General features: G+C 35.4%; 1 protein-coding gene across 2 annotated transcripts; it reads left to right on the top strand.

Annotated features, from left to right (window-relative positions):
- The first annotated feature begins 5,003 nt into the window (after window positions 1-5,003).
- On the top strand, window positions 5,004-10,324 carry LOC120562399 (galactose-specific lectin nattectin-like). 2 transcript variants are annotated; one of them, XM_039806124.1, is made up of 9 exons: window positions 5,004-5,014; window positions 5,296-5,325; window positions 5,493-5,542; window positions 6,752-6,808; window positions 7,323-7,385; window positions 8,115-8,204; window positions 8,790-8,924; window positions 9,511-9,625; window positions 9,722-10,324. In XM_039806124.1, exons 5-9 carry the CDS (start codon window positions 7,323-7,325, stop codon window positions 9,787-9,789), a joined length of 471 nt encoding a protein of 156 aa, XP_039662058.1. In that variant the 5' UTR covers window positions 5,004-5,014; window positions 5,296-5,325; window positions 5,493-5,542; window positions 6,752-6,808; the 3' UTR covers window positions 9,790-10,324. The 2 variants fall into 2 exon arrangements, with proteins under 2 accessions (XP_039662058.1, XP_039662059.1); XM_039806125.1 differs by lacking the exons at window positions 5,004-5,014; window positions 5,296-5,325; window positions 5,493-5,542 and adding an exon at window positions 5,981-6,019.
- Window positions 10,325-10,808: the final 484 nt, after the last annotated feature.

Genomic DNA, 10,808 nt, shown 5'->3' with positions numbered 1-10,808 from the left:
TGGGAAACAGGATGGCGAAGGAGCTGGGGGAGCGTGGGGAAACCGGGGCCAGGGGCAACACAGTCTCACTCCCTACTCGTCAAATGTATGACGCATGGTCTAGGACCCTGGCATCAAGTCTCAACCAAATAGGGGTACCCTAGATGTTATTTTCGATGAGGGGGTCCGTCAGATAGACATTCATGTTATTCCCTCATTGTCGGATATCGACGAAAGAAAAAAACACGCCCCCCGCACCTTAACTCGAAATCTGTGACAGTTATTATTGGTATTTTTAGCCCAATAACCGCTGTTTTAATCAACATTATTCGCAACGATATAATAATTTTTTTTTTTTCGAGAAGCTGGATTGCTTTTTGTTGATTTATATTTTTAAACTATAATGCTACATCTATCAACATTTATTTAGATGTTATCATGGTATTCATTTCTTTACTTTAATAATATTATTTCGGTCTTATTACCGGTGAAATATTACAGTATATGCTGTAATACAGAACATTACGATATGATCCGAGCAGGACGCATTCAAAGCCGATATCCCCCAATGCAATGCGGCCATTCATTTCAAAGAATTGGGCAGCGATCAGCTGGTCTTTAACGCCAGGATCACTTCAATATACATATATACAGTCAGTGGTTAGTATCACTTCAATGTACATATATACAGTCAGTGGTCAGTATCACTTCAATATACATATATACAGTCAGTGGTCAGTATCACTTCAATATACATATATACAGTCAGTGGTTAGTATCAACTTCAATGTACATATATACAGTCAGGTGAGTATCAACTTCAATATACATATATATACAGTCAGGGCAGTACACTTAATATACATATATACAGTCAGGGTCGTATACTTCAATATACATATATACAGCAGTGGTCAGATCACTTCAATATCATATATTCAACATAAATATACAAGTATACTAATATACATATATGTATACTTCAAGTACATATATACAGTCAGTGGTCATATCACTAATTACATATATACAGAGTGTTATCACTATATACATATACAGTAGTAGTATCAATTCAATATACATATATACAGTCAGTGGTCATATCACTTCAATATACATATACAGTCAGTGAGTATCACTCAATATCATATATAGTCTGAAATCACTTCAATATACATATATACAGTCAGTGGTCAGTATCACTCAATATACATATATACAGTCAGTTATTCCAATGTACATATATACAGTCAGTGGTCATATCACTTCAATATACATATATACAGTCAGTGGTCAGTATCACTTTATTTAAATATACAGTCAGTGGTCAGTATCAATTCAATATACATATATACAGTCAGTGGTCAGTATCACTTAATATACATATATACAGTGATCAGTATCACTCAATATACATATATACAGTCAGTGGTCAGTATCAATTCAATATACATATATACAGTCAGTGGTCAGTATCACTAATATACATATATACAGTCAGGTCAGTATCACTCAATATACATATATACAGTCAGTGATCAGTATCACCTAATATACATATATACAGTCGAGTATCAGTATCACTTCAATATACATTATACAGTCAGTGGTCAGTATCACTTCAATATACATATCAGTATCGTATCACTTCAATATACATATATATATATACACAGTGGTCAATATCACTCAATATACATATATACAGTCAGTGGTCAATATCACTTCAATATACATATATACATATATACATCGTGGTCAAACACTCTCATCATATATATATATATACAGTCAGTGGTCAGTATCACTTCAATATACATATATACATATATACAGTCAGTGGTCAATATCACTCAATATACATATATACAGTAGGTAAATATCACTCAATATACATATATTAATAATAAACATCAAATTCAATATACATATATACAGTCAGTGGTATCCTAATATACATATACAGTCAGTGGTCAGTATCACTTAACACATATATACAGTCAGTGATCAGTATCACTCAATATACATATATACAGTCAGTGGTCATATCACCTCAATATACATATATACAGTCAGTGGTCAGTATCACTCAATATACATATATACATATATACAGTCAGTGATCAATATCACTTCAATATACATATATACAGTCAGTGGTCAATTATCACTTCAATATACATACATATATACAGTCAGTGGTAATATCACTCAATATACATTATATACATATATACATATCAATACACTCATATACATATATACAGTCAGTATCGTATCAATTTCAATATACATATATACATATATACAGTCAGTGGTCAATATCACTTCAATATACATATATACAGTCAGTGGTCAGTATTAACTACATATACATATTACAGTCAGTGATCGTATCACTTCACATACATATATAATGCGGATCAATATCACTTCAATATACATATATACAGTCAGTGATCAGTATCACTTCAATATACATATATACAGTCAGTGATCAGTATCACTTCAATATACATATATACAGTCAGTGATCAGTATCACTTCAATATACATATATACAGTCAGTGGTCAGTATCAGCTCAATATACATATATACAGTCAGTGGTCAGTATCGCTTCAATATACATATATACAGTCAGTGGTCAATATCGCTTCAATATACATATCGTCAGTGGTCAGTATCACTTCAATATACATATATACAGTCAGTGGTCAATATCGCTTCAATATACATATATACAGTCAGTGGTCAGTATCACTTCAATATACATATATACAGTCAGTGATCAGTATCACTTCAATATACATATATACAGTCAGTGGTCAGTATCACTTCAATATACATATATACAGTCAGTGGTCAGTATCACTTCAATATACATATATACAGTCAGTGGTCAGTATCACTTCAATATACATATATACAGTCAGTGGTCAGTATCACTTCAATATACATATATACAGTCAGTGGTCAGTATCACTTCAATATACATATATACAGTCAGCACTGGAATCCGGGGCGTCAAGGGAGGAAGGTCTGAACATAGGAGCGGAGGCGGGGCGGAACAGGGAGCTGTGAGGAGGGGACCGACTGGTGAAGCCTGCTGACTGGAGGTAGCGGAGGGAGATGGAGGAGAGGACTGCAGGGGGAAACACAGACAGGGTTAGCACAGGTAAGGACAGGTAAGTACAAAAGGAGTTTTCAGAGAGCTTGTATGGCGTTTCACCCGGGTGGCTGAAGCAACGATCAAACAGAGATGATGAGTGGGTCCGGGGTTCATATACCGGGCTTGATTGTAGATGGCTGGCAGGTGTGTACGGCAGGGAGAGGTGATGGAGGATGATGAGCAGGTGTGTGCAGTCAGCTGGTAGGAGAAGGTGGGAGGAGGGGAAAAACACAGGAGACAGAAAAAGGCAGGCCAACAGAGGAAACTGACCGTGGAAATCAAATAGAACTAGGAAACAAAAACAAAGACTCACAGCCAGCTGACCCCAACCATATCAAGAATATTACTTTCAGCACTTGAAACGTATATCTTGCATTATTTGTTACTTGATTCACATGATAGTTTTTTACATTTTCTTATAGTGACTGCATGCAATGTCATTGTTTAATGACAATAAGTACTTATTTGTTATGATTGTTTATATGTTTCTGTTTCCTGTTTTATTTTGGCAGTCTGTTTTTCTCCCTTGTCATGTCTTGTGTTATTTCCTGCCTTGGTGATTTTCTGCCCCACCCTGATTTGTTTCACCTCAAACTCACTACATTGCTTGGCTGTCTCTGCATTTGGGTCCTACAATTCCTCGATTCCTCCGACATTATTTTCACTATTCTAATAGGCAAGAGGAGTAACAAATGTTTTCAGACAGACAGACCTTACATTTATATTCTGTCAGAAAAATCTGTTTTCAGCCTCTCAAACACAGAGATTTCCTGCTTTTTTCTATTTTATAATACACTGAATAACTTTTGGTTTTGGACAAAACAAGATGTAAACATAACATTTCACAATAGACGTTTTGAACATTTTTCAGTTTTTCTGACATTTTACAGAAAATGTTATGCAAATTAATCAATTCTTACTAGCTTGATTTCTGAGTGAAAACTTTGTGTTTAAATATGCAATTGCATTATCTAACGCTAACTTTTGGTGAATTCAGGAGAAATCTACAGACACAGACAGAGTGTAGTAACATGAATGTTTTCTGAAAGAAGACATGTTATGGTGTCTCTCCTTAAAAAGAGCATCATCATAAATATCAAACATTTAGAGATCAGAGCTGAAGTTGAACAGATTATTTTAGTTAGTGCTCCACTTGTGTTCAGTTCTACCTGCCTCCCTACCTGCACCCCTAACTACTTCCCTACCTGCCCCAAATCCAAATGAATGTAAAATAGAGAGTTTGGAATGAAAGACTGGAGAAAATACATTTTAACATCACGTCTCTGACTGCTTTCAACATTTACATTAACACTTGTATTGAAAGTAAACACTAAATGACTGAAAGTAGACACTAAATGTCTGAAAGTAGACACTAAATGACTGAAAGTAGACACTAAATGTCTGAAAGTAGACACTAAATGTCTGAAAGTAGACACTAAATGACTGAAAGTAGACACTAAATGACTGAAAGTAGACACTAAATGACTGAAAGTAGACACTAAATGTCTAAAAGTAGACATTAAATGGCTGAAAACTAACTCAAACTAAAGTTAAATTGAATCCCAATGTCTAAACTAGAATACAAACTGTAGGGATGATGTGTCACTTTATTATAATAAGTTACCTGCTGCTGAGCCTATGAAAGATAAAGTGGGTGTGTATTATAATATGATATTATAATATATCTGCTGCTGGCCCTATGAGAGATAAAGTGGGCGTGTATTATAATATGATATTATAATATGTTATCTGCTGCTGGCCCTATGAGAGATAAAGTGGGCGTGTATTATAATATATTATAATATTTTACAGTATAAAGATGGAGGAGTTCTCAGACTTTTCTATCTCTCTCTCCTGTCATTCAGGTAAATATACTTTTTATTTTCTGTCTTTGAGACGTTTAAACTTCACTGATTGGTTTAGATTCTGTTTCAGCTGACAGAAACTAACTTTTTACCAAGATTTAGATACTTTTTAAAAATGTTTTGTCATTTTATTATTATTCTATTAATGTTTTTGTCATTTTTATGCTTTTTCAGCAGTTCCAAAATTTTTAACACCTTTTTTTTTGTTGTTGATATTTTTTAGATGTTTCTGTCCTTGATCCTTGGGTGAATTTGTTGCTTTTTTTTCTCCATTCTTGCAGCTTTTTCTGAGCTTTTTGAAGAGCCTTGAGGTAGATGTGGTTTTCAAACTTAACGCATTTTCCAAAAAAATAGTTTTTCTGCTATTTTGTCACTTCTTCAGCTTTTGTCTGTCCCTCTCTAAACAATTTAACTGTGATGTAACATAGTTAACTGTGATGTAACATAGTGTGTGTGTTGTTATCATGTGATATTCCAGGTATCCCTCCTGCTGCTGACTCTAGAACTCATCTCTCTCCTGTCATTCAGGTAAATATACTTTAGATTATTATTCTTTCTTTTACACATTTAAACTATGTATGTTTATATCTGCAATAATTAAAAAAAGTATTCTGGCTAACACAAGAGAAGAAACTTTTCACGAAGATTTAGATGCTTTTTTTCAATGTTTTTGAAACTTTGTTTCTGTTTCATATTTTGTTCTTGCAGCTTTATTCTGTGTTTTTTGAAGAACCTTAAATTTAAATGTGGTTTTGAAACTTTAAAAAGATTTTGACACTTTTTGGATGTTTTTTTTCAGACTTTTTTGTCACTTTTCTGTAGTTATTGCATCTTTTGTCTGTCCCTCTCTAAAGAAGTTAACTGTGATGTAACCTGTCTGTTATGATCCCATATGACCAACACAGTTTTTCTGTATAATCTTAGTAATGAAGTGTGTTATCATGTGATATTCCTGGTATCTCTCCTGCTGCTGACTCTAGAACTCCTCTCTCTCCTCTCATCCAGGTAAATATACTTTAGATTATTATTCTCTCTTTAACACATTTAAACTCTGATTCTGTTTCAGCTGTGAGGACAAAGCTTTCTTTCTCACTTTTTTTCAAAGTTTTTGGTATTATTTTAGACATATCTGTATCTGTTTCTCTTTGTATCTTGTTGCCGTGAGGTTATTCTTCTATCCACAACTTAACAGTTTGTTCCCCAAGAGAAACTTTTCAGATGCTACACACTTTGTTCCTGTGTTGTTATTATACAAACTTTATCATTGTTGGTTATGAAAGAATATGAATGAAAGGTTTATTTCCCTGTCTGGCCGATTATCCGGAAGATAGCATTATCTTTATCTTATACCCTACTTTATCGTATAGCCTACGAAACTAGGTGCATTGCGGGTTGGTCACATATGTATTTTTCCGACTTTATTTCACGGGCCCTGAAAGCAACTTCTCTGATTGGTCAAAAACTTTCAAAAGCATCATCGGAAAGCTAAAACTGCTTTAGCATCACTGCTACCTACAATAAAAGGACCGAAAATGAATGAGATATGGACAAAAGACTATCGATATTAGAGCTAAGAATATGGATTTATTGCACAAAGTCTTCTGAAAGAAATACGAGTTCTAGGAAAAGAAGTGCAGACTGTGTACAGGTCTTCTACATTTCTCTGCATTTAAGTTTAGCCTAATTTGTTATTATTGAGTGTTTAATGCTATTCAGACCTGGGACATTTTCTTTCAGTGACAGTCATTAGCTTGTTCTTCTCCTCATTGTCAGCCAATCACCACCTCAGCAAAGGTAATTATATTTCAATTTATCATCACAATTTCATCTATTTTTACTTTTAATAATAACTAATTCTGCCTTTATCGAGAGGACATTTTGGGGTGAGGGAATGAGTTCCAAGTGCAGGAGTTATAGTTTCTCGGGGTCTTTATCACGAGTGAGGGGACAACGTATCGGGAGATTGGCCAGAGAATCAGCGCAGTGGGGGCAGTATTACATTCACTTTACCGCACCTTTTTCATTAAAAGAGAGCTGAGCCAGAAGGCAAAGCTCTCGATCTACTGGTCAGTTTCTTTCCTACCCTCACCTCTGGTCATGAAGGCTCCCACGACACAACCCTGCATAAGCGGATGATGATGGATAATCTATCAAATATTAAACCATATCTATATTTTATAATACACTTATAACTAGCAGGATACTTACATTTGATGAATGGCTCATTAATGATCAATTGCAGTCATTCATTGTCTGCCATTATTTCCTTGTATTCAGTTTTCTTACTTTGTTTAATGTCTTTCCACAGATGGCATCAGTCGTTCCGTTTGCTTTGTTGCTCTGTTTGTCCAGCAGTCTGTTGACTGCATATGTAAGTACACTCTTAAGAAATAAATCTGTAAAATAACAGTACAAAATCTGGTAGCTCATTACCCGGATTTTGTCCCGTAATAAAAAACTGAAATTTGGTGTTTAGCTACAATAAAAATACATTTTCTTTTATTATGAACTATTTTTAATAAACAAAAAAATCATCACTTTTGAGTAAATGTTGGCCCTGTTCAGCAGATATTACTGCACGATACAAATGCTCATATAATGATGCTAATTACTCAGCACATTAAAGTCAACTACACAGCTGTTCATTGATAAAACTGCTACTGATAAGTCTCAGCTTTCCATTTTGGTTAATAATAGTTGCACTCATAAATGTGCCTTACATGTTCTCAGTTGATCAAATCTGTGTCCCAGGGACCATATTTGAATAACATATGAAGCTAAATGTAGATGTTAATTGGCTGAGTTAGATGTTGATTAACACTAAACAGTAGAAAATCAGTCCAGTCTCCCCAACGGTAAATGTCTTTGGCTGTCAAAGTATTAGGTAACATATAATAAATTGACATTTTTGTGATCACAGTGTTGTGAAGAAAATAAAACCTGCCCAGGTCAGAACAGTATCTCTGACTCTTTGGGGTGCTCTGATTGTAGTCTTGCATTGCCAGCTCTATCTCCACAGTGCTGCGGAGGAACAATCCCATAAATGAACAGTTGTCAAAATAAACTAGACTGATTGGTTTTGGCTTGTTTGTTCATACAGGGTGCACCTTGCTGTCCTCCTGACTGGACACAGTTTGGCTCTCGCTGTTTTGCTTTCTACAGCGAGCCAAAGACCTGGATCGATGGAGAGGTACAGCAGTTCTATCTATCATAAGACAAGTATGCTTAATACCAGTGAACTCTAATACTATACTGCAGTAAAACTACTAATACCACTTAATTAGAAAAGAGAGCAAAACTCCCAAGACATGAACACCTGTTGATACGGATGATACGTACATACTTTTTCTTAAAGGAATTTGGTTAACATTTAGGGACCCTCATTATGCTAACGTTAAGGTGTGGTGATATTTTGAGCCTTTTTAGTGGTATTAAATAGCGATTTAATTTGAGTGTCCCTGTGCCCCATATACTAGCGTTGTAAGCTAATCAGCGGTCCGCGCTAGCATGTTCCAAGCTACAAACACATTCGATTTGAATGAAAACATGTCCTAGAGAGCGACAGAGTGGGTACACATCTGTGATTAGGTTCAATTTCCGCCGGAATTGTCCTTTAATAAGTAACATTTTCAATGCAGTATGAATACTTCTTCCACACCACTGATTAAAAGTATAAAAATGTGCCATGCTACTGTATAATTGTCCTGAGCTCTTTTAATAATGTGATTATGTTTTGTTTTTCTTGACATTATAACTGATTATATTGTCTCATTAGAACTTCTGCATCTCCGCTGGTGGGAATCTGGCTTCCCTCCACTCAGATGCGGAACATAAATTTGTCAAAGACATCATTTTCAAAGTGACTAATACACAAAAAACTTGCTGGATCGGAGGCTTTGACGCAGTGAAGGTGAGACTTTTATCATAACACAGGAAGTGATGTTGCTTGTGTCTCAGCCTGTTATTATGAAGCATTCACACATATAGCTGTGAAAAGTAAAGCACTGTCATCTGTATGTACTCCACGTATTTATTACTGAGTGAAGTTTTCAGCCAAAGTCAACCACCACACACTGTCACCTTTACTCAGCTAAATTTATGTGGCAGTCGCCTAATTTTGTAGGATTTCATACGAAATGAGGTGATTCTGAATACGTTTTCATACAATATCTTACAAACCCGTTCATGAGAATGAGTTGGGTCTCATGAGTTGTTGTAGAAATTAAGAAGTCTTGTGGCCTGAATGAGTATTACAACATAAAACCTTTTTCCTTGAGGCTTTTCCCTTTATTATTAGTAGAGAGAGTGGATATGTATGAAAGAGGGAGAGAGATGGGGGATGACACACACCAGAGGGCAGCAGGTCAGCTTTTAACCTGCCCCACTGCAGGACTCAGCCAACATGGGGCAAACGTTCTTACTGGGTGAGCTAGAGGTCGCCCTACAACATAACCTCTTGATTTAACTTTGGCTTGAAAACAATCTTTCTCCTCCAGGAGGGTACGTGGATGTGGACTGATGGATCCAAATTCGACTACAAAATCTGGAATGCGGGGGAGCCTAACAACTACGGGGGAGCAGAGAACTGTCTTACGATGAACTGGGATGGAGGTAAAAATATAATTTAAAAAATCTTGTTGTATGTTGCACTTTTAAACATAAAAGTTAAACGTAATCAGTTACATTGGTTGGAAACTCTCTCTACAGCAAACTGGAACGACTTGGCTTGTACCAACCAGAATTCTTTTGTGTGCTCCAAGAACCTGTGTGTGTAACTCTACCACACCATCATGATGCCAATCCAGCTCATCTATAATCTCTATCATTGATTGCCTTTCAGATTGTTCAGCAGACAGAAACAGCTCTCTGCTGACAGATGACTCCCTTTCACGTTTATTATCTGAAGAGTTAGGGAACAGTTCACATTTGGGTTTAAAATTAGACAGAAACTGGCTCACTGAGCTGGACAAAACTTTACTTTTATTTAGTTTACTCAATATTGTCTGTTATAAACGGCACCCACTCATCTGATAAAATATTAACACACTAATTAGATTTCTCTCTGATAATTATTGTTCAGCTCAATACAACTCTCATGTGTGTACGCAAAATAATTATATGATAGAAAATAAAAATAAACATTTTGTTGGACCTTTCTGTGATACAAGAGGAGAATGCAACTGTAATAACACTTCATAATAACCATTAATAATTCATATAGTCCACTGGTTTAATGAACTGGTTACTTTTTATTCTTAAAACTGATCTGTTGTGTTCTTTTATTCATCTGATTTCCTTTACTATATAATCCACTTAGTATTCAAAAATAAAAGACATTGTCACAAAACAGTCTCTGTTCCTGTTTTTGTGTTTTTTAAAGGGGACAAATCATTATATTTTTGTGAATATTACACTGTGGGGGCTTTAACTCACAACCATTGGGTCTAAAGACAGGAGCTAATCTCAGTGAGGTATTGGCCAGGTGAAGAGACAACTGGCTTCATGGCATCAACTAGACAACGTTCAGGACTGCTTCAAAATGGTGATGATGAAATACTGTCACTAATTTCACTTTGTCTAGTAAGGTCTTTTATTTAGTTCATGAAGTCGACCCGGGTCAATGGAATTGCATAGCAAATGCAGGATTCTATATATATATATTAGGGCTGTCAATCGATTAAAAAAAATTAACTAATTAATCGCACAATTTGCTGTAGTTAATCGCGATTAATCGGGTTTTTGAATTGAGAAGCTTGTCGTAATGGATATTTAAATAATGCTAAATCACTTAACT

The sequence above is a fragment of the Perca fluviatilis genome, chromosome 7 (genome assembly GCF_010015445.1).
Source record: "Perca fluviatilis chromosome 7, GENO_Pfluv_1.0, whole genome shotgun sequence".
Taxonomy (NCBI): Eukaryota; Metazoa; Chordata; class Actinopteri; order Perciformes; family Percidae; genus Perca; species Perca fluviatilis.
The sequence above is the reverse complement of the archived record's forward strand: the minus strand, read 5'-3'. Positions and strand labels throughout refer to the sequence as shown.